This window comes from Pipistrellus kuhlii, unplaced genomic scaffold (assembly GCF_014108245.1).
Source record: "Pipistrellus kuhlii isolate mPipKuh1 unplaced genomic scaffold, mPipKuh1.p scaffold_m20_p_34, whole genome shotgun sequence".
NCBI classification, from domain to species: Eukaryota; Metazoa; Chordata; class Mammalia; order Chiroptera; family Vespertilionidae; genus Pipistrellus; species Pipistrellus kuhlii.
The window spans coordinates 1-21,093 of NW_023425534.1; the positions used below are offsets into that span (position 1 = coordinate 1).

Genomic DNA, 21,093 nt, shown 5'->3' on the forward strand with positions numbered 1-21,093 from the left:
GAGAGAGAGGGACGGCCCCTGGACCGGGTGCGGGAGGGGAGAGAGAGAGGGAGAGGAGGGGAGAGAGAGCGAGAGAGGCGAGAGAGAGAGCAGCGAGAGGGAGGGAGAGACGCGGGAGGGGCGGGAGAGAGAGGTACGGCCCCTTGGACCGGGTGCGGGCGGGGAGAGAGAGAGGGAGAGGAGGAGAGAGAGAGAAGAGAGCGAGAGGAGGAGAGAGAGAGAGAGAGAGAGAGAGAGGGAGAGGAGGAGGAGAGAGAGAGGGGGGGGGAGGGAGGGAGGGAGGGAGAGGGACGGCCCCTGGACCCGGGTGTGGGCGGGCGCTGGGAGACCAGCCATGGGAAGGACCCAGCGCTGGAACAGAGCTCTGAGGCTCAGCGGGAAGAACCGAAGTGTGAGCGTGAACCACGGAGTGAGTGAGGCCTCACCTCGGCAGAGAGAAGCAGGAGGAGGAGGAAGAAACACAAACGGGGTGGGCTTCACCTCGCTTGTTACCCAGGATTCAGACGCTCACAGAACCACGCACCCGGCCACAAACAGGCGCTTCGGCACAGCAACATGCCCGAGGCTCGCTGGCCAGTCCGCCCGATGGAGCAAAGGGTCCCACCATCGCTGAGGCCTCCGCGGGAGACAGACAGGAGGGACACCTTCTCACTGAGCCGGGGGCCGGCTCCACCCCACGGACAAGCGGTGACGAGGGAGGAAAACCTGCAGGCCCGAGTCTATAAACACGCACAATCCTCCCTGTCAGCCGGCGACTCCAACAGGGTGTCCGAAGCCACCCTCAGCCGGGGCGCTCGCCCCAGGTGACGACAGCCCCTGTGTGCTCACAGGAGGCACTGGGAGCTCTCCCGCCCGCCAGGGGCAGGAGCAGGACTAGGACGCTGTCCCGCCTTCTCAACACCACCTTGGAGCCCAGCTCACTAACGGGACAGACAGGGAAACAGAGGCAGGGGCTGGGGAGGGGACACAGCTGTCTGTTCGCCTGTCAGCACGCCTGGACCCACGCACAGCTGAGCCTCGATCCCGTCAGCATCACAGCCACGGCAGGGCCGAGGGAGGCAGGGAAGGCCAGGGGAGGCCGGGGGAGGCTGGGGAGGCTGGGGAGGCCGAGCCTCGATCCTGTCTGCATCACAGCCCCGGCAGGGCCAGGGAAGGCCAGGGAAGGCCAGGGGAGGCCAGGGGAGGCCAGGGGAGGCCGAGCCTCGATCCCGTCAGCATCACAGCCACGCAGGGCTGGGGGAGGCAGGGGGAGGGCGGGGAAGCCGAGCTTCGGTCCCATCAGCATCACAGCCCCGGCAGGGCCAGGGGAGGCCGGAGAGGCCGGGGGAGGCCGGGAGGCTGACATTCACGTCAGCTGCTTTCCTGGCCCCAGAGGGCAGGCTGCGGGCTGATGGCAGAGGGCCTGCAGGAACAGCAGTGCCCAGGTCCATGGCAGCAGCAGTGGCCCCAGCAGCCTCAGAGCAGAGGATGGGAGGGTGACAGGGACGTCGCCGAGGCTGTCACACACTCCACCCCCTGCCAGGCGCACGAGGCAGGCACCGCGTCATCGGCAGAGGTGCCTCTGAGAAGCACACGCGTCTGTCCGGGGAGGACGGCACCAGCCCTGGGCCACGCGGGTGACGACCAGCCGTGCAGAAGGAACAGGCCATTGGCACCGCCCGGCATGTTCACGTGTCCCACAGCCCCACACGCTGGACACAAACCCGGGAGGAGGGCTGGAGGCAGCGACCAGCGCAGCCAAGCTCAGACCCTCGCCCCAGTGAGAAGCGCTCTCAGAGGGCTGGCCCTGTTCTCCCAGCTTCCCCAGCACCCACTGCCAGGCAGCGCCCCACCTGGTCCCTGGGTCTGACCCCACAGCCCAGCCCCTGCACAGCATGCCCCCCCCCCGCCTCCCCCGCCCCCGCCCGGCACTCACTCTCCTCGTCAACCTTCAGCTCCTGGTTGTTCTTTATCTTCTCAGTGACTTCCCGCTCGCTGTGGCCTTTGCTCACCAAGAACTTCACCTTGTACTCCTCCCAGGACACGCGGCCTGGAAAGCAGACTGTCCTGTCAGGGCGCCTAATGACGAGCCCTTCAAAAAACATACTGTTTCTAACAATTCTTTTACTGACGTCAGAGAGGAACGGAGGAGGAGGGAAAGACAACATCAGTGCACGCCCCCTACTGGGGATGGAGCCTGCAACCCAGGCACGAGATCCCTGGCTCACAGTTCAATGCTCAGCCACTAGGCCTCACCCGCCAGGCTGTGAGGATTCTAACGGATTCTCAAAGGAACCCACTCTCTAGGCCGGCCAGGGTGGCTCAGTGGTTGAACGCTGGTTGACCTACGAACTGGGGGTCATGGTTGGATTCTGGGTCAGGATGGGTGCCCGGGCTGTGGGTGATCCCCAGTTGGAGTGCATATAGCAGGCAACGGATTGATGTTTCTCACATCAATGTTTCTCTCTCACTCCTTCCCTGTAGCTCAGAATCGACAAAATCCCAGGCACACACTGTGGAGGCAGCCGCACACGGCGGCCAGCACCAACCTTCACCAGCCCCTCCCGACTGCAGAGCCAGCTGGGAAGTGGCCTCGGGCAGAACCCCGGGCCCTTCGGGCTCTCCCGGGCCCGGCGGGGCAGGCGCGGGCGTACCGTCGCCGTCCGGGTCCACCGCGCGGAAGTGCGCCTTGCTCTCCTGCACGGCCTCCTGGAAGTGCTCGGCCGTCTTCTCCACGATCCAACGCTGCATCTCCTTGGCGCTGATCCTCCTGTCGCCGTTCACGTCCACCCTGGGCAGACGGGGGTCAGACAGGGCCTGGGGCCCACAGCCAGGAGGACGGAGGACACGAGGATGGCGGGGGCCACGGGCAGCCGTGAGACCCCTCGGCAGGGACGCTGCGCCCAGGGGAGCGTTGGGGACGGTCAGGGAGGACACCGGGGACAGCGGGCAGTGTCTGCAGCTGTCACCACCCAGCAGCCCTGGGCCCTGGGCAGGCGAGTGGTTCTCCACTTGCCGCTCGATGGGAGAATCACACCCAGCCCACAGACACAGACCCTGGGATGGGTCAGAGTCCAGGGCACAGGCTTGGCGGCGAGGCACCCACGCCAGGTGGAGGACAGGTGCCGAGGCACCAGCTAGAGACACGTGTGTGCGGCTGCACACACACACAGGGCAGTGCGCACACGCATCCCCGTGGGCAGCCACACTGGACAGCAGCAGCACACCGGGCCCGGCCAGGCCCCTAAGCTCCCTCTCCTGCAGCAGAGACCAGCGCCCTGGAGCCAGGGGACAGGCAGGGACAGGTCGGGCTCAGTCCTTCGTCCCACCAGGGGACGCCCGGCAGGGCTCCCCGGACTGCCTGCTGCCCCATCAGCTCCTCTCCGGCCCCCCTTTCTCCTGAGCGTGGGCCCTGGAAGGCCCTGGTCTGGCCATGGCCCTCTCCCCAACGTTGCACCCAGTCTTCCCCTGGATGTCAAGGGCAGACACGGACGGCCCGGCTCCTGCTGCTTCACCTCCCTCTCCTGCTGGTACTGCAGGTGGCGTCCCACCCCCCTCGGCTGCTCGGGCCCCACCAGGTGCCCTGTAATGAGCCTAGCCTGCCCGCCGCCTTCAGCAGGCCTATCCCAGCCCCCTGAGCCTGCCGGCCGGGGGCCCCAGGCCCTCCCTTGTCTCCGCCCTTGTTGGCCCCTGCGTGTGGAGAGCACGGTGTGCCCCACCCCTCTCGCCCCGTCTCATAGGCATTTCCTAGGACACAGGCGCATGGGGCACCCAGGGCAGGCCCTGCTCCAGGCCATCCCACAGCCCTTCCAGCTGCAGGGCCGTGGGGCTGCGCAGCCTCTCGCTCCGGCCTGAGCCCCTCCTGGCCCACCTGCTGGTCATGCTACACGTTCTCAGCTCGACCCCCGTGACCCCTGCACACTCTCCGAGCGCTGGCCACCAAGAGCAGCCACGGCACCTTCCTCCGCAGCAGGCACCTCCCTCGCCGCGCAGTCAGGCCTGGACCAGCAGGGCCCCCGGAGCCCCGCCTACGTGCGCCCGCTCAGGGCCACCTACTTGGAGAAGATGACCATCAGCTTCTTCCTGCTCTTCCGAGGCTCCGCGTCCTCCTCGAACCCGTCCGTGTCCTTCCCCAGGAAGACCTCTTGGTGGAAGTCCTTGTTGAGGTGCCCGTCCATCTCCAGCTTCACCCCGTTCAGGTGGTCAGGGGGCAGGATCTCACTGTCCTCCCTGCGGCCGCCCCTGTCCCGGGCAGACGAGTGGTTGGCGGGCCGGGCGGACGTGTCCATCAGCAGGACAAGGCCCAGGAGCCAGAGGCAGCGAGGAGCCAGACCACAGCAGGGAGCTGGCCTGGACGCCATGGCCCCGGGTCCGGGCCGAGGGGCGCCTGTGAGGGTGGCCAGGAGCTGGGGAGAGAGGAGAGGCAGGGAGGAAGTGAGCCCACAGCCCACAGCCGTAGGCCCCAGCGAGGGGTGACGGTCCAGAGAGGACATAGCCGCTGCTGGACAGACCCCCAGCAAGAGCTGGACTGAAGAAGCGGCTTCTAGGCCCACGCAAGGAACGCTGCTCGCTCCGCCTCCCTCTGTGAGAGGCTGCGCCTCGCAGCGCCGTCCCTGTCCCTCCTACAGTCCTGGGACCTCTCTCCAGATCTCAACTCAGCACGTGTGAGCTCTGCGACCTCGGCCGAGCCCCCGACCTCCTCAACCTCAGTGTCCCCATGAAACAGGAACTCTCACCCCCCACCCCAAGGCTCTATGAGAGCTGCACCTGTGCCAGCAAACACCCAACCTGCCCCTCAGGGCACCAGCCCCTCCCTCCCTCCCTCTCAATGACCCCTATGTGTCCTCTCTTCTCTCTCTCTCTCTCTCTCTCACACACACACACCTCTACATGTGTACAACCACACTTACATACGTGCGCAAACACACACCTATGTGTGTACAACCACGCTTACACACGCGCGCGCACGAACACACACACACACACACACACACACACACGTCCTTGCTCCTGTTCGTGCAAGAGCCCCCGGAAGTCTGTCACTAGGACACCTGCCCCTGGCGGACAAGGAACAAAGGATCCTCTGTCCCCACTGCCAGGCGAGGGGTCCCACCACAGCCTCACCCACACCTGCCTACCACCTGGGCCCCTCTCCAGGGCCCTCCAAGTTGGGAACAGGGCCCACCTGGACCTTCACAGTCACCCAGAGGGAACCCCAGCTCCTCCTGCCCCCTAACCTGCCCCCTCCCAGTCTGTCCACCTGGCAAACACCTGCTGGTCCTTCCAGGTGCAGCTGAGGCCCCGCCTCCTCTGACAGTGTTCCCAGGAGGAAGGGGGGTGGCCCTGAGCACACTACCCTCAGGCCTGGGTCCTGCCAGCAGCAGCCCAGCGGGGCATGTGGAGTTCAGGAACCAGGGAGCCCACTCTCAGCCTGAGGACACATGGGGCCACCACTTGCTTCTCTGATGCCTCCTGTGTACACCACCCACTCCTGACCACACCCCGATGGTCTGGGCCTCTGTGTGTGCAGAGGCCTCAGCCAGGTCTAGCTCGGTGTCATTCCTTCGAGGGCGTGAGTCCGCAGGGCAGCCTGACGTCCCTCTTCCCAGGCCTGTGGGACCCGCGCCTCCCCACACCCACCGCGCCCGAAAGCTGTCCAAAGCGCTCAGGGCGGTGACCAGCCTGAGTCACAGTTACGGGAACTCGCGTTGGTCCCGAGACCATGGGGCCCTGTGTCCGTCAGCCTCACGCCCAGCACCCGTCCACGCACAGCGGGCACTCAGCCAGGCAGAGGGATGGGCCCTGCAAAGGTGCACGCGGGACACCCCTGGCCCTGACCCAGAGCTGTAACCCGAGCGGGAGGGCCCGACAGCCGGACAAGCAGCGCGGGGTCACCCCAGGGGGCTGCGGTCCAGGTGGGCCACCCCAGGCAGCCTCCTTCCCAGGGCGGGGCTGCCCCGCCCCCGGCGCCCCCCACACACCCGTCCGGCTCTGCGGGCCTCGAAGGCGCCAGCTTCTGGAACTGACAGCCCCGCAGCTTCTGGCACTGACAGCCCCGCAGCTGGCAGCCCCAACGGACGGCACTCCGCTCCCCGACAAGGTCAACCCCGCCTCCGCCATCTCCACGGGCGGCGCACGGGCATCCGGGAACAGCGGACAGACGTGGGGAGGCCGGGAGGCTCCCGCCCCGGCGCACGGCCTCTCCCGGGGTCCCCGCCGGGAGGCGACAGCGCGCGGGACGCGCCACAGGCCCCGCTGAGCGGCGGCGACATTCCGCGGCCGCCCCGGGGTACCGGCCCCGCGGAACCAGCTTCTTGTCGCCCAAACGCCAGCGCCAATTGTAAACGCTGCTCCGGCGCCGGCGGGCATCAGGTCTTCGCCGAGCCGAGCCGAGCCGACAGCGGGCGTCGCGGGCCCCGCGTCGCAGACGAGGACGGGGAGGTCGCCCCGCGCCGCCCGCGCCCCTCGGCCCGTGTCCCCGACACCCGGCCGCGCCGGCCGCGCCCCGCTCGCGCCCGCACTCACCGCCCGGGAGCCGCCGAAGCTGTGACGCCTCCAGCCGGACTCCGCTAGGCCGCGGCCATCTTTCTTCCGGGAAGAGGCGTGGCTCCGGGCTGGGGGCGGTGCGACCTCGCGCGCTGACGCCAGCGCCGCCATCTTGCTTACGGGCGGAAGCGGCCCTCCCAGGGCGACCAATTGCAAGGGCGCGCGGGGCTACGTGACGGGAAGCGGGCCACGTGACGGGCAGCCGGCCCACGTGACAGGCGGCCGGCTGGGCCCGCAGCCTCGCGGCCGGTGGACCCGGGGGGCCTCGGCGCGCTCGCAGGCGGCCGGCGCGCCATGAAGCTGCCGCGGCGCGCGTGGCGGCACCGGACGGCACTGGGCCTGGGCGGCCTGGCGCTGTGCGGCGTCGCCCTGCTCTACCTGGCGCGCTGCTCAGCCGAGGGTCCTCGCTCACCTGCCGGCCAGGGCCCTGGCCCCCCGCCCGCCGGCCCCGCGCGCGACGCCGCCTTCCTGGCCGTGCTGGTGGCCTCCGCGCCGCGGGCGGCCGAGCGGCGCAGCGTGGTCCGCGGCACGTGGCTGGCGGCGGCGCGGCGCGGCGGCCCGGGCGACGTGTGGGCGCGCTTCGCCGTGGGCACGGACGGCCTGGGCGCCGAGGAGCGGCGCGCCCTGGAGCGCGAGCAGGCGCGGCACGGGGACCTGCTGCTGCTGCCCGCGCTGCGCGACGCCTACGAGAACCTCACGGCCAAGGTGCTGGCCATGCTGGCCTGGCTGGACGAGCACGTGGCCTTCGAGTTCGTGCTCAAGGCCGACGACGACTCGTTCGTGCGGCTGGACGCGATGCTGGCCGAGCTGCGCTCCCGCGACCCCGCGCGCCGCCGCCGCCTCTACTGGGGCTTCTTCTCGGGCCGCGGGCGCGTTAAGCCGGGGGGCCGCTGGCGCGAGGCGGCCTGGCAGCTCTGCGACTACTACCTGCCCTACGCCCTGGGCGGCGGCTACGTGCTCTCCGCCGACCTGGTGCGCTACCTGCGCCTGAGCCGCGAGTTCCTGCGCGCCTGGCACAGCGAGGACGTGTCCATGGGCGCCTGGCTGGCGCCCGTGGACGTGCAGCGCGAGCACGACCCGCGCTTCGACACGGAGTACAAGTCCCGCGGCTGCAGCAACCAGTACCTGGTGACGCACAAGCAGAGCCTGGAGGACATGCTGGAGAAGCACCAGACGCTGGCGCGCGAGGGCCGCCTGTGCAAGCAGGAGGTGCAGCTGCGCCTCTCCTACGTCTACGACTGGTCGGCGCCGCCCTCCCAGTGCTGCCAGAGGAGGGAGGGCATCCCCTGAGGCGGCTGCTGGCGGAGAGGGGTGGCGGGGACCAACGCCCCGGAGCCCTCCTTCGGCAGCCCCCCAAGCCGGCCTTCCCCTAGGGGAGCTGACCGGTCTGGATGGTTGTCTGGGATGAGTCCAGCACTCGAGGGGGACCTTGTGTCTGTGGTCACTGGTGGGGCTGTTCAGCACATGCCGTGCAGCACGGACAGCTCCTGGACCCCAGGTCCAGTCTGCACCCTGGGGCGCCTCAGTGGCTGCACCTGCCGCCTTTGTTCAAGAGCCTCTTGCTCTGCGGCTTGCCAGGGCGACGCATTGTGTCCAGGGAGAGGCGTCCTGCCCCTGGGTTTCAGCCAGCATTTGCCTGGACTGGGAAGATGCCCAACTTTGGGTGCGAATGGGGAAGAGCCTCCTGGGTCTGCAGGGGCCTGCAGACCATTTATCCCTCCCTCCCCCCACCCCCATCCTGCTGTCCTGCCCCACCCAAGTCAGGGACCAGGAGCCAAAGGCTGGAGCTGGAGCGGACCTGCACTTGCCGGCTCAGCTCTGCTTGTTCCGGGTGGTACGACACCCTGTCCTACATCCCGTTCGAACCCAACGTCCACCTTGGAAGTCACTGCCCCCAGCGCCGTGCCTGCTGTGAGCTGACCCACCGTGGGCCCCGGCCAGTGGCGACCGGCTGCATGTTGCAACCCAGTGGCAGTTGGAGAACTGCGGTCAGGCGGCCTCCAGTGCGTCTTCCTCTGTCGGTGTCACTCATGTGCGCGTCCCTGCTCTGTGTCCATGCTCTGTGTCTGCCGGCAGCGAGTGTGTGGTCAGCGCCCCTCAGCTCCTGCTGTGATTTATTTATAAACATTGTGCGTTTGTGTAGACAGGAGCTCCGGCTGGGAGTGTGTGGTCTCCGTGTTTTTCCTTTTAAATTATTGCAGAAGCTGTTTCTGTCGGAACGGGAATCCGTGGATTAGTCTGTTTTGACAGAGGGAGCTGTAGACCCGTGGCTGCGTGTGTGTTTAAACACGCAAGAATTCTAAAACGGTCCCATTTCTCTTTTCCGTTTACACACACGTCCGTCCTATTGTCTCTTTCCGAAAAGACTCCTTTTAAGGCCGCCTCGTGGCCGCCCGGGGGCGAGGCTGCTCACGCGGCCGTGGCGGTTCGGGTTCCGGGAATCGGACCCTGGAATGTTGACGAGGTTTCCGAGTCGCTGCTTAAGAAGAGCAGCGTCTGGCCGGTGGTGCTCTTGGAGGCGGCGATGGTGTGCTCCGGGCCAGGCCGTCGGCTCGCACGTCCCACCGTCCTCGGGACTGCAGGCCTCCGTTCCCCACCGTGGCTGGGGTGACTCCCCCGGCTGCCCGCTCCCGTTTCCATGAGGTTCTTCCACCAGCAAAGTCCCCGAGACGGGACAATGAGTGCTGCCAGGGGCCCAGGAGGGGTGCGTGGGAGGGGGACCTCCCAGGGTCGGCCCCGGTGACATTGCCCTTCGGTTTTGCACACTCCACTCTGGGGGCCTGGGCAAGGGGCACCCGGTCTCTCCCATCGTTCCGGTTATCCACAACTGTACATTTAGCTTTGAAGTCTGTGTCACATCACCAATTCTGACGGCACAAAGAACAGCGGGTGGAGACGGGATGCAGCCGGGAGCCCTGGCTGCCACCCCCAGAGGCCGGAGAGGCATGGGAGGGTCTCCCCAGAGCCTCAGGGGCACGACCCTGCTGAGCCCGTGCGCCACCTTCCGGCCGGCCGTGAGCCGCAGAGGACCCTGGCCTGGCCCTCCCTGCAGTCGTGGCCCTTCGCTCCGCTAGGGCCCTGTTCCTCCCGCTGGTGCTCTGTGGGGACTGGCTGGGCTCAGACCCCACAGCCCCTGGCCGGGCCCAGCCTCCTCTTCCCTGGGCTCAGCCTCCGGGCTGGGAAGATGGGCCCCGTGGTGGCCACTGCCCAGCCCCTGCATTCCGATGTCTGTGGGTCTGGCCCTGGCGCGCCCCCCCCCCCCCCCCCCGCCGGCTAGGTGACTGCCCTGGCTCCATCCAGCCCAGGGTCCGAAGGGTCCGAGGGGCGGCCGGTGCTCCCCTCTCGGCCCCAGCCACCGGGCACCCTGTCCACAGTGTGATGCCTTTTGCCGTCCCGGGTCCAGGAGGCACGTGGCAGACAGGCCTCCAGGGGAACCACAGGGAACTCAGGTTCAGATGGGGTGGGGGGTGGGGGGAAGGGGGAGTTCGGAGTCTGTCCAATACGCTCCCCCCGTCGTGCCTGCACCTGGTTCCGGGGGCAGGGATGGGGGCAAGACTCGGGCTGTGCTTCCTGTCACCTGGGTTGACTGACCTGTCCTGGCACCATGGCTGCTCCTCTGTCCATCCCCCAGGCCTGGCCTCAGAGCAGAGTCCAACCAGTGGGTCTCCCTGTCTGAGCCCTGAGGCGCTCCACTTCTTGGGGTTACCTCCCAGCCCCTGCAGGAGGGGCTCCCCACAGCCCATCACCTGGCTCCTGTGGCCACACCCCCTTTCTCGAGGCCAGGTGGGCTCACACCCTTAGCTCTGCTCCCCCCAGAAAGTGCTTCCACAACCCCACCCTTTCTCCACTGTCCCCCCTCCGGCTCCCTCCTCCTCCCCCCTACATCCACTGCCTCCCTCCAGCTCCCCCCTCCTCCCCAGCGCCCTCCTCACTCCCAGCCCTCCCTGGCCCCACGCGGAAGGCTGAGAGCCAGCCTCCTGCCTGCCTGCTGGCCGGCCTCAGCCCTTGAGACCCGCAGGGTGCACCCGGCGGGCAGCCCAAGCTCTGCCCGGGCCTGGCAGATGAGAGGAGGCCGTGGCCATGGCGGGTGCCGCAGCCCCGCTCACTGGTGTCCCGTGACCCACATGGGGAGCAGGTGCCTCGGCAGCGCCTGTAGGCAGGGCAGGGCCCAGGCCTGGGCGGAGGCCCGCAGCGGTGCAGCCCTGGTCCAGGCACCCAGGGGCCGGCCAGCCCCACCCGGCTAGCAGTTCCTGCCGAGGAGGAGGATCCTGGAGACCCAGCCGTGGCAGCAGCTACGGGTGGGGGCGAGAGGGCTTCTGCCCTCCCCACACCCGGGGTGGGGGTGCCGCTGGGCCGTCTCCGTGAACGTGGGGCCCCCGGGCGTGGGGAGCATCGGGGGCTCTTCAGAGGAGCCTCCCCTTGAGCCTGGAGATGAGAGCCCCCGCCCTGCCTCGGGGGCTCTGTGGCTGGTGGCCTCGCCTCTGCAGGCCACGCCGCCCCTCACGGGCCCAGGTCCCTGTACTCCTCCTGCACAGGGTCCCAAGGCCCCGCTCCCAGCCTGCGGGGCCCCCGGGGGGCTCAGTGGCCGTGGCACCGGGTGAGCGGAGGCTGGGGGCCAGCTGGGCGGCAGCAGGTGGCCTGGGGGCGGGACAGCGGGCAGCTCCCTCCAGAGCAAACCGCGGGCCCTGGCCGAGCCTCACCCGGGCCCCACTCCAGCTCCGCTGACCTGGGCCTGGCCGCCCTGTTACCGTGAACAGGAAGCCCAAGCCCTGGCCCCTCCTTCCAGGGTGTTGGTCTCAGCAGCCCAGACTCTGCCCCCCTCCGCCCCGCAGGGCCCTGCACCCCTGCCACAGCTGCCCACCCGGTTCTGACAGGGAGAAGTGAGGGGCAGGTGGCCAGAGCTGGGCCCAGGCACGTCCGCCGAGGAGGGCTGAGGCGTGAAGCACGTGCGGGCCGGCCTTGTCCGTGGCCGGGGGCGGGGGTGGGAGGCCAGGAAAGGGCCCCGGAGACACTGCCTCGCCCTCTGGTGCCTGTTCTTGCTCCTCCGCTCTCTGCCACCCCCTCCCCTCCCACACCCCGGTGCCGGCAGAGCAGCCGGAGGGGCCCCGGGCGCAGGCGGGGGTCGCGCGGCCCTTGCCGAGCCCCAGGTGCGTGTGTGACACGCCGGCTGTTGCAACACCGATGTTATCGCCCCAGAGGAGCCCGTGAGTCACGGAGCGGGGGCTGCACCCCAAACTCAACAAAAGCCCTTTGTCCCTGAGGCCCCGCTTTCCTCGCCGCCACCTGTGTGCACCCGCAGACGCCTGAGTGTGGGCGGGGCCAGCTCTGGGTGCCTCAGGCCAGTGCCAGGGGTCGGCCTCAGAGACCCCGGGCTATGGAGACCCCGGGCTGCGGGAGACCCCGGGCTATGGAGACCCCGGGCTGCGGGAGACCCCGGGCTGCGGGAGACCCCGGGCCTCGGAGACCCCGGGCCTCGGAGACCCCGGGCCTCGGAGACCCTGGGCTGCGGGAGACCCCGGGCTGTGGGAGACCCCGGGCTGCGGGAGACCCCGGGCTATGGAGACCCCGGGCTGCGGGAGACCCCGGGCTTCGGGAGACCCTGGGCTATGGAGACCCCGGGCTGTGGGAGACCCCGGGCTGCGGGAGACCCCGGGCTGTGGAGACCCTGGGCTGCGGGAGACCCCGGGCTATGGAGACCCCGGGCTGCGGGAGACCCCGGGCTGCGGGAGACCCCGGGCTGTGGAGACCCTGGGCTGCGGGAGACCCCGGGCTGTGGAGACCCTGGGCTGCGGGAGACCCCAGGCTGCGGGACACCCCGGGCTGCGGGAGACCCCGGGCCTCAGAGATCACAGCTCCTGGGCCACTCTGTTTGGGGAACTGGAAATCAGCCTCTGATGGGCCCTGGGCAGTGCCCTGAGGCCACACAGAGCTCGGGGCCCGGAGGGCACACTGGCCCAGGCCGGTCAGTGAGTGAGGAATGAGGGCCCCCGGCCACAGCCCTGCTCCTGATCATGGCCCAGACCCGGCAGCACTCGGGGCAGGGCCGAGGCCTCGGCAGCATCGTGCCTGCTGCCCCTGGGAACTCCGGCCAGGGTCCCCCTCTTCCCAGGCCCCTCAGCCAGGGCTCCCCGATTCCCGGGCCCTCCACCAGGGCTCCCCACTTCGAGCCCTCCAGTTCTGAGGTTAGCCAGGGCTCCAGCCATCAGGTCTCAGAGTCCTGGTCCTTCAGCTAAGAGCCGGATCTCAGCGGAGACAGAGGGACCGGGACCCCACCCATCCACGTCACGTGTGCATGTGCACACATACGTGCGCACGCGCAGCAGCCCTGCAGCTCTCTGAGCCGAGGCAGCATCACAGCCACCAAGGACGTGGGGTCGGCAGGGTCAGCACAGGGAGCCCAGAGAATCCGCCCAGGCCCCCTGATCCCCAGGCCCCAACCTCCCCGCACCCCTCGTGCCCCAGGCTACGCTCAGGCCTGGGCCCAGCTCAGGAGACCAGGCTCAGTCTGGGTGTGAACCTCCTGGGACGCCCCTCCTGGTCCCAGACCAACCCGAGGGGGCCAAGGGCGGCCCAGCGCCCAGCTCTGGCCACCAAGGGCCTGCCTGGCTGCACCTGCAGGGGCAGGGACAGGCCCCAGGCTCAGACCCCAGGGCCCAGGCCATGTGCCCAACTCCCCTGCAAGCTCGCCCGGCCTGTGCCAGCCCACAGCCCACGGGTCCATGCTCACAGCCGGGCCCCACCTCCCCACTCCTGCCACAGCCTGGGGTGGGGCCTGGCGGTCCAGTCCTCGGCTGCTCCTGGCCCAAGAGGCCGTTCCAGCTGCCCTGAGCCAGACGCCCGCATTCCTGTCTACACTCAAACCCGACCGCCGCCGAGGGTGCTGGGGGCAGGCTCTGAGCCAGGACAGACCCCCTGCGCCCAGCACCCCAGGCCACCTCGGGGCGAGGAGGGGCCCATCAGGTGCAGCCTGGCTGCGGCCCCGAGACCAGGTTTGGGGAGCGCCCAGCCAAGGGCCCCTCGGCCCCTGGCAGGCGGCAGGTCAGACAGAGGATCTGGGAAGGGAGCCCTAGGGGGGTCGACAAGGTCAGCCAGGCCCCTCCCGCTGCCGGGGGAGGGCAGACGCCAGTCAGGGGTCAACCTGAGGCTGGCTAGCACCGCCGGCCGCTTGGCTCTGTGCAGCCAGAGGCCCGGCCAGGGAGTCCCCTCCCCCGGGGCCCCCAAAAGCTCCCACCTCAGCAGCAGGGTCGGACCCCTGTGTGGGCGGGACCACAGGGCCCAGGCCCCCCAGGGCCTCCAGACCCTCCCCTGGCCCCGGGGAGCTGTCAGCATCGCAGTTCCGTGGGGCCTGGAAGACAGTGGGACTTGGATGGATGATGAGGCGGAGCTCAGGGTGGGGCCTCTGGAGGCTCACCCCTTGTCTGCACTGCAGTGGGCGGTGGAGGGGGGGGGGGGCCTGCAGCCTGTGTCTTTCAAGACTGGTCTGAGCCTGGGGCCTGAACCCCAAGCCCTGGGGCTCCCAGTCCACACCCCAGGACCTCCCTACGGCAGTCACAGCCCTTGCCTGGCCCCCCACCCCCGGCCCCCCGCCCCCGGCCCCCACCCCCGCCCCCCGGCCCCGCGCCCCCGGCCCCCACCCCCGCCCCCCGGCCCCCCGCCCCGCGCCCCCGCCCCGCACCCCCGGCCCCGCACCCCCGGCCCCGCACCCCGCCCCCGGCCCCCCGGCCCCGGCCCCGCGCCCCAGCCATGGGGGCTGGAGAATGCACACTCCGGGGGCGCCCAGCGCCGGGGTAATGACCGGAGATTAGGGCTGGGATGAGGGTGAGGGCGAGACAGGCAGGTGGAGCCGGGCGCCAGGACGCCCCTCCCCGCCCCGACCTGGCCTCCTGCCCGCGGCCAGCTCCCGGGCGGCCTGGCCTCGCCGCCTCGTCTCTCGTCTCCTCGTCTCCTTGTCTCCTCATCTCTCCTCTCCCGTCTGTCTGCCGCTCTCTGCGGGCCTGGCCCGTCTCCGGGGCTGGGTCTCCATCTCTGTCATCACGGCCCCCGTAGCCGGCTGGACGGGGAGGCAGGACTGGCCGCCTCCCGGGCGAGGTGGGCTGGGGGCCTGGCTGGCATTGGTGACGTAGGAGAGCACCCTGGGGCGCCAGGACGCCCAGAGGCCCCGGCACGGCTGAGGGTCTGGCTACCGCCACCCACAGTCCCTCTGCGTCCCCACCAGCCGGCAGCCCAGGGCGGGCGCCTCTGTAGACAGGCTCCCAGCCCCTGCGAGCCTGCTCCCTCCCCTCCCCCCACCCCTCCTCCCCACCCCTCCTCACAAGGACCACAGCGCCCATGCCCCTCCCCCGCAGGCAGGCTGCAGGACATCCCCACGCCGGCCAGCCGGCCAGGCCAGCCGGCGCCTACGGTTGCTGTGAAGCAGAGACACCTCCCCTCAACTCCCCAGCCCCTGACGCCACCCTGGGGGGACCAGGGAGAGAGGTGGGGACGGGTCAGTGGCCAAGCCTGGCCCGGCACCAGGGCTCCCCTGCCTCATTACCCAGCCAGGCCAGCAGGTCTGGGGGAGGGGCTGGGTGATGGCCGGCAGGCTCCGGCCTCCGCCTGCCCCCCTCCCACACCTGCCCTCCCAGCCCCGGCCCTCCCCCCGCCCGCCCTCCCCGCCCCCTGCCCTCCCTGCAGGACCAGGATGCCTCCTCTGTCTGCTCAGCCTGGGAACCAGGGTCTCGGGGAGCCCCACCCCCACTGCCACCCCCGGGGCGTCTCCCCAGAGGTCAGGGGTCAGCCTAGTGCTCCTGGTGGAGGGCCCGCCGGGGGCTCAGGTGCCAACCAGAGATGGTATCAGAGGCCGGGACATCCAGGGACCAATTTACATTCTTCAGTCTCGGTTTGCTGGGACCAAAACCGGGTGGGGGCAGGGGCCCTAAACCACAAGCCCTGAGGCGGGGTCCTGGCTGCCCCACCTGGCCTGGGGCGGTTCTGGCCCCATCTTTGGGGGGGGGGGGTTCCCATCCACCTGGGGCGGCCGCCACTCGGGAAGGTGGCAGGAAGCTGGTCTGGGCCGGACAACCCGCATGCCACCCCGAGCACCCAGCACCCTGCAGGCCCACGGGGTGCCTTCCCTGTGCGTGGCCCACCCCGCCGCTCCCCAGCCCACAGCCCACGCCACCCTGCTCCACGCTCTGGGACACCCAGTGCCCCGAGGCCGGACCGTCTGCGCCCAGGGCCGTCTCCGAGGCCGGCCCAGCCCCGGGGCTCCAGCAGAGGGGGCTGTCAGGCCGGCGCGGGGACCTGGACGGGCGTCCGTCTTTGTCCACAGGGTACGATGGACCCCAGCAGGTACGGAGGCTGCAGGGCACTCGGAGCATCCAAACCAACGCCCTCCACGGCCCCCGCTACCCCCCGCAGACACAGCGACCAGGCGGCAGAGCGGGCTGGGGCTCTTTATTGCGTGACCACACTTGGCACAGAGGGCAGCGCGGACGGGCGCCGGCCGTCCTCAGGCGCCCAGCAGGAGGCCGGAGAAGCTGGAGCCGCTCTGCACGGTGAGCGGCGCCCCAGAGCCGTTGTCCACAAAGACGGAGGCGTACTGTCCGGCCTGCGGACACCCAGGGCGACGTCACCCCACCGGGCCCGCCCGCCCCAGGCCGTGGCATCCCGGGGTCCCCAGTGGCCGAGTGGCTAAGGCGACCAGACGTCCCGCTTTTGGCGGGACAGCCCCGATTTTTAACAATCTGTCCCACGTCCAACGGCATTTTAAAAAATGCCGTGGGCCGAGACCGGTTTGGCTCAACGGATAGGGCGTCGGCCTGGGGACTGAAGGGCCCCGGGTTCGATTCGGGTCAAGGGCATGTACCTTCGTTGCGGGCGCATCCCCAGTAGGGGGTGTGCAAGAGGCAGCTGATCAATGACTTTCTCTCATCGATGTTTCTAGCTCTCTCTCTCTCCCCCTTCCTCTCTGTGAAAAATCAATGAAATATATTTATAAAAAATGCCGTGGGACGCGGGACAAACTTAAAAATCGGGACGTCTGGTCACCTTGCACGTGGGCCGTGTCCACCCACGGGCTGAGCCCCAGAGGCACGGACCCCTCCGGCCCGCCCAGCCCTCCGTCCTCACCTGCAGCTGGAGCAGCCCATGCACCAGCACCGTGAAGATCCTGCCGCTGCCCTCCAGCCCCGAGACGGCCTCCAGCGACCTGGGCAGGTCCAGGGTGAGGGCACAGCTGGCCCGCGGGCCACACCCCACCCCGGGCTCGGGGCCGCCCCTCCACTCCCCTCGGGCAGCACCGTCCACACTCAGGCCCCCACCCGGCCGCCCGCGACCCCGGCATCGGGCCCCCTCACGTGTGGCGATGGCACAGGCTCTCGATGCAGACGAGCACCCGCACCGTGTCCCGGGCCCGCGCCCGGCCCTGCAGGCCCCTGTGGTCTGCAGAGACAGCGGCCTCAGCCCTCGGGGAGGACAGGGCAGAGGGGGGGAGGGGCGCCGGGGGAGGGGGGCATTTCGGGGCACCTGCCCAGCACAGGCACAGGCACAGGAGTGGCTGCGAGCTGGGGCGGGTGGGCTGGGGCCCTGCCCAAGGCCCCGAGGGAGCCGGGTTTGGAGCAGGAGGCAGCTCTGCGACGGGACCCCGCTGAGAGAACCGCCCGCCCCACTCACCCAGGTGCAGGCTGGCCGAGAACTGAAAGATGGCGGCGACCGGGGCGGTGAATCGGCCGGAGGCCAGGCTCAGGCCCGAGCCCCGCAGGAAGGCGCCCTGGGCGGTGGGCTGCAGGGACGGCAGGGGAGCGTCCGGCTGCAGGCCTGGGCTCCGGCAGCCCACCGCCCTGCCCAGAGCACACCTGGCGGGAAGGATGAGGGCACAGCCGTGCGGCCGCTGGGCCTCTGGGCCCCGGGGCGAACGGGCACCCAGGGACAGACCCCCCAGCTGGCCACCTCGGGCCCCACTCACACGCCTGGCGCAGGAGGGGGGCTGGGGACACGGGACTAGTCCTGACCACTGGTGGCCACGCCCCCACGCCCCGGCATCCTGCCCCCAGCAGGGTCCCCAGAGACACCGGGGTCTTGGGGGACCCAGGCGCCCCGCACTCACGGCCTGGAAGCCCTGCAGCTCCACCAGCGTCTTCTTGTCCACGGGCACCGGGCCCCGCAGCCGGCAGTGGAAGGCCTCGGCCACCAGCCGCCGGCCCGGCCCCTCGGGCAGCAGCGAGCCCCATGCCCCCGCGAACCGGCGCTCGGCGGCCTCTGTGGGGACCAGGGGAGGTCAGCGGATCGGGTCCCCCCAGAGCCTCTGGGAGGATGTGGCAGGGGCAGCTCACCTCTCAGCATCTCCTGAAACTCCTGCAGCAGAACCTCCCGGGTGACTTCCGCGCCCGCGGGCCCAGGGGGTCCCGGGGGGCCGGGGGGGCCGGGGGGGCCAGAGAGGCCTCGCTGGGTGAGGCAGGAAGGAGGCTGTGAGGGTCCGAGCGGGAGCCACGGCCGCCCTGCCCCGGGCTCAGGCCCCGGCTCAGACCCAGGCCCCAACCCCAGGCTCAGACCCCGGCTCAGGCCTCCGGCTCAGACCCCGGCTCAGACCCCGGCTCAGACCCAGACCCAGACCCCAGACCCAGGCCCCAACCCCAGGCTCAGGCCCCGGCTCAGACCCAGACCCAGACCCCAGGCTCAGGCCCCAGGCTCAGGCCCAGGCTCACCGACTTCTTGTCCCGGCCTCGGCACCGCTTCTTCAAGGCCCCGTCATCCGGCCGCCGGACGAAGTTCAGCCACGTGGTGTGGGCATCTGAGAACTCGGGCCCCGAGGCCTCGGGCAGCTGAAGGGCCAAATGGCTGGGCTAGTGTGCTGATGACCGGGCCCCACGGGGCCCTCCCTGCGGCCCCAGGGCAGAGCGGGGGGCCCTCAGGCCCAGCCCGCCTCAGGCAGGACTTGGGGTGGGGGTGCCTCGAAGGCCATTCCTGGGCACTCGGACAGGACTCGGGCATCGGGTAGGCGAGGGCGTGGGGCCCTTTGAAAACCAGGCATGGCGTCCGGGCACCTCGGCTCTGGCTCCGGGTGGTGACCTGCCCTCTCTGTCCGCCTGACCCCAGGCAGACGGGCACGCCGGGCACACACAGGGCAGCCTCTGGGTCCCACCAGGGGCGTGGCCGGCCGAGGCAGGCGGAGGGGTCTCCAGGGTCTGAGGGACCCGGGGCACCGGCTCCGCTGGGGAGGGGACGGGCCTGCTCCTCAGGCTCGGACCCGGGCCCCGCGGCCAATCTCGCTGTCGGAGGGAGGGCTGGGCGGGGCAGTGCCGAGCAGCCTGAGCCCGTGCCCAGCCCTCTAACCACCTCCTCAGCCTCGGCGGGCGGGAGAGGTGGGAACACCCTGCCTGCCTCTGGGGAGACCCCCTCGCAGTGAGGGGTGTGGGCTGGAGGCAATGCCGTCCTCTCAGGAGGTCTGTGTGGGATTCAGACAGAAGCCCAGGAAGGGAACAGCAGCTGAGCAGATGCTGGCGGGGTGTGGAGGAGAGGGGGGAGAAGGGGCAGCCCCTGCCACGCCCCTGGGAGCCACCCAGGCAGGGCAAGCCCCAGGTCTGGGCCCAGGGGTCCGGCCCCAGGTGCCGTCCACAGACAGCCCTCAGCCCCAGCCCCAGCGAGCACCAGGCCCTGGGGCAGCACAGCCTCCTCCCAGGCTCAGGTGGGCCCTGTCCTGGGGGGGAGCTGGGAGGGGCAGGGGTCCTAACGAGGGGCGGGGCAGCTGGGCCACGTGCCGCCTGGTGTGGGCACCCCCGGAGCCCCGGCCGGGACAGAGGTCCCCCTGTCCGTCCCCAGACCGCCCGGTGCCCCGGCTGGGGCGGCAGCCGCGCCTCCCGCTGGCAGGGCCAGGGACTCCTCTGGAAAACCGGGCCTCGGGCTCCATGGGGTGCGTGGGCTGGGAGCAGCCAGGCTGGCCGCCACAGAGACGCCCTGGGGCGGCAGGAGGCCGGGATCAAAGGCAGAGGGCTGGCGGGGGGCCTGTCCCAGCAACTGCCGCTCCCCCCGAACCCCTGCCGGGGTCAGCGGCAGAGCCCTCAGGGGTCCTCCCCGGGGCTCAGGTCTGAGGCAGCCGGGGGCCAGAGGGACCCTAAGAGCCGGAGCATCCCACCCAGAGGCCATGGGGGCGGGGGGAGGGCGAGGCCCCAGGAGCTCAGGGTCCGGGCTGGCCTTGGCCTCTGCCCCGGAGTGGAGGGCAGGTTCCCGCGAAGCAGTCCTGGCAGCCCAGGGCCCTCCCCACCCCGCCCGGGTCACAGCTGGGAGGCTGGGGCCGGGGTGCTGGGGTTCCCAGGGTCTTGGCTCAGCCCCCCTGGGAAGGCACTCCCCTCCCACCCCCTCCCCACACCCCGCACGGCCGGGGGCCCAGGGGGGCCCCTAACGCGCCCGCAGCAGATCCTGCCCCAAGTCCCCGAGTCCCACCGCACCGGCCGGGCAGGGGCCGGAGGGCCCGGCGGGTGGGAGGCCGGCGCCCCGCCAGGCGAAGCCCCCCGCGAGCCCGGGGCGCCCTCCGCACGTACCTTGGGGGGCCCGGGCGGGCCCTCGCTGCCGGCCGCGGTGGCGTTGCGGGGTTCGGCGCGCGGACCCGGCTGCCGCGGCCGCTTCTGCTCCCGCCGCGCCCCGACGGCGCCGAGGAGCGCGAGCTGCGGCCAGAGGAGGCCCAGGGCGGCGGCCCAGGCCCAGCGCATGGCGGCGGCCGGTGCGTCCGGCGGCTCAGCGCTCGGTGCTCATGGGGGCGGCCCGCGCTCAGAGCCCCGGCGCGAGGGCGGCGCGGCCGCGGGGGCCGCCCGGCCGCCGGTGCATGTCTGTGCGGATGCGCCGGGCGAGGCCGCGCGGGACGGGCGGCGGGCGGAGGGCGCGGACGGCGCGGCGGAGGCTCCGGTCCCCGCGGGTCGCGTGCGGCTCCCCCTCCCGCGCGCAATGCCCTGGCCGCCCGCGCCGCCGCCAGATAAGCCCTCCTCCTCCCGCTCGCGGGCCCAGGGGGAGGGCCCACGCGGCGATCCGTCAGCAGGCGCCCGCCGCCCTGGGCGTGGACGGTCCGGCACCCCCCTGACCACGCGCCGGGGGCTCCCGCCTCTGCAGACCCTCCCACGCGCTTCGGAAACAGCCGGCGCCCCTTCCCGGGAGGCGGACTCACCCTGGAACCCTTAACAAGGATCTGCCCTGCCCCCCACGGAGCGAAGCTGCTGCCCCCACCCTCCCCCACCCTCCCCCATCCTCCCCACTCCCACCCCTAGCCCCGGCCGCTGGTCCAGTGCAGGTTCATTGCCGGCCGCACTGCCCGCACCACACACACACACACACACACACACACACACACACACATACGCTCCGAAGGACGGGGCACCAGGACGCAATGCCAGCCTCCGGGGAGGGGTCTCCTGGCTGCCTTTCCCAACCCGGTGCCAGTGCAGCTCACATTTGGGGTGCAGCCAGGCGGGGCCCCAGGGCCCCCTCCATACCCAGGCTTTTGAGCCGGACACGATGGAGCTGAGGCTTCAATGGTGAGCTCAGGGGTTGAGTGCTGATCTATGGACCTGGATTCCCAGGAGCCCGGGGTGGAGACACACC

General features: G+C 70.6%; 3 protein-coding genes across 5 annotated transcripts; 1 reads left to right on the forward strand and 2 right to left on the reverse strand.

Moving 5' to 3' along the window:
* Positions 1-1,757: 1,757 nt before the first annotated feature.
* LOC118731978 (45 kDa calcium-binding protein-like) lies at positions 1,758-6,659 on the reverse strand. The gene is made up of 4 exons (XM_036460893.2): positions 6,505-6,659; positions 4,036-4,385; positions 2,634-2,770; positions 1,758-2,029 (listed from the first exon to the last, which is right to left on the reverse strand). Exons 1-4 carry the CDS (start codon positions 6,634-6,636, stop codon positions 1,773-1,775), a joined length of 876 nt encoding a protein of 291 aa, XP_036316786.2. The 5' UTR covers positions 6,637-6,659; the 3' UTR covers positions 1,758-1,772.
* On the reverse strand, positions 5,194-20,573 carry C1QTNF12 (C1q and TNF related 12). 2 transcript variants are annotated; one of them, XM_045570498.1, is made up of 9 exons: positions 20,043-20,573; positions 18,210-18,326; positions 17,838-17,949; positions 17,612-17,763; positions 17,179-17,287; positions 16,863-16,947; positions 16,636-16,714; positions 16,001-16,114; positions 5,194-5,204 (listed from the first exon to the last, which is right to left on the reverse strand). In XM_045570498.1, exons 1-8 carry the CDS (start codon positions 20,208-20,210, stop codon positions 16,016-16,018), a joined length of 921 nt encoding a protein of 306 aa, XP_045426454.1. In that variant the 5' UTR covers positions 20,211-20,573; the 3' UTR covers positions 5,194-5,204; positions 16,001-16,015. The 2 variants fall into 2 exon arrangements, with proteins under 2 accessions (XP_045426454.1, XP_036317000.1); XM_036461107.2 differs by lacking the exon at positions 5,194-5,204 and having other exon boundaries at positions 15,947-16,114.
* On the forward strand, positions 6,698-18,737 carry B3GALT6 (beta-1,3-galactosyltransferase 6). 2 transcript variants are annotated; one of them, XR_006739554.1, is made up of 2 exons: positions 6,698-8,436; positions 18,724-18,737. XR_006739554.1 is itself a non-coding variant. In XM_036460892.2 (1 exon), the coding sequence occupies exon 1, from the start codon at positions 6,820-6,822 to the stop codon at positions 7,813-7,815; it is 996 nt and encodes a 331-aa protein (XP_036316785.1). In that variant the 5' UTR covers positions 6,698-6,819; the 3' UTR covers positions 7,816-8,831. The 2 variants fall into 2 exon arrangements, 1 of the variants encoding a protein (XP_036316785.1); XM_036460892.2 differs by lacking the exon at positions 18,724-18,737 and having other exon boundaries at positions 6,698-8,831.
* Positions 20,574-21,093: the final 520 nt, after the last annotated feature.

Bases quoted from the DNA above. Each gene is read 5' to 3' on its own strand.
- LOC118731978 (XM_036460893.2), bottom strand. From the start codon at position 6,636: ATGGCGGCGCTGGCGTCAGCGCGCGAGGTCGCACCGCCCCCAGCCCGG. The intron at 4,386-6,504 runs GTGAGTGCGGGC...CTCTCTCCCCAG, and splicing joins GCTTCGGCGGCTCCCGGGCG to CTCCTGGCCACCCTCACAGG. The intron at 2,771-4,035 runs GTAGGTGGCCCT...CCGTCTGCCCAG, and splicing joins CTGATGGTCATCTTCTCCAA to GGTGGACGTGAACGGCGACA.
- B3GALT6 (XM_036460892.2), top strand. From the start codon at position 6,820: ATGAAGCTGCCGCGGCGCGCGTGGCGGCACCGGACGGCACTGGGCCTG.
- C1QTNF12 (XM_045570498.1), bottom strand. From the start codon at position 20,210: ATGCGCTGGGCCTGGGCCGCCGCCCTGGGCCTCCTCTGGCCGCAGCTC. The intron at 17,950-18,209 runs GTGAGCCTGGGC...TGCCTCACCCAG, and splicing joins GAGGCCGGGACAAGAAGTCG to CGAGGCCTCTCTGGCCCCCC. The intron at 16,115-16,635 runs GTGAGGACGGAG...GGGTGTCCGCAG, and splicing joins ATGGGCTGCTCCAGCTGCAG to GCCGGACAGTACGCCTCCGT.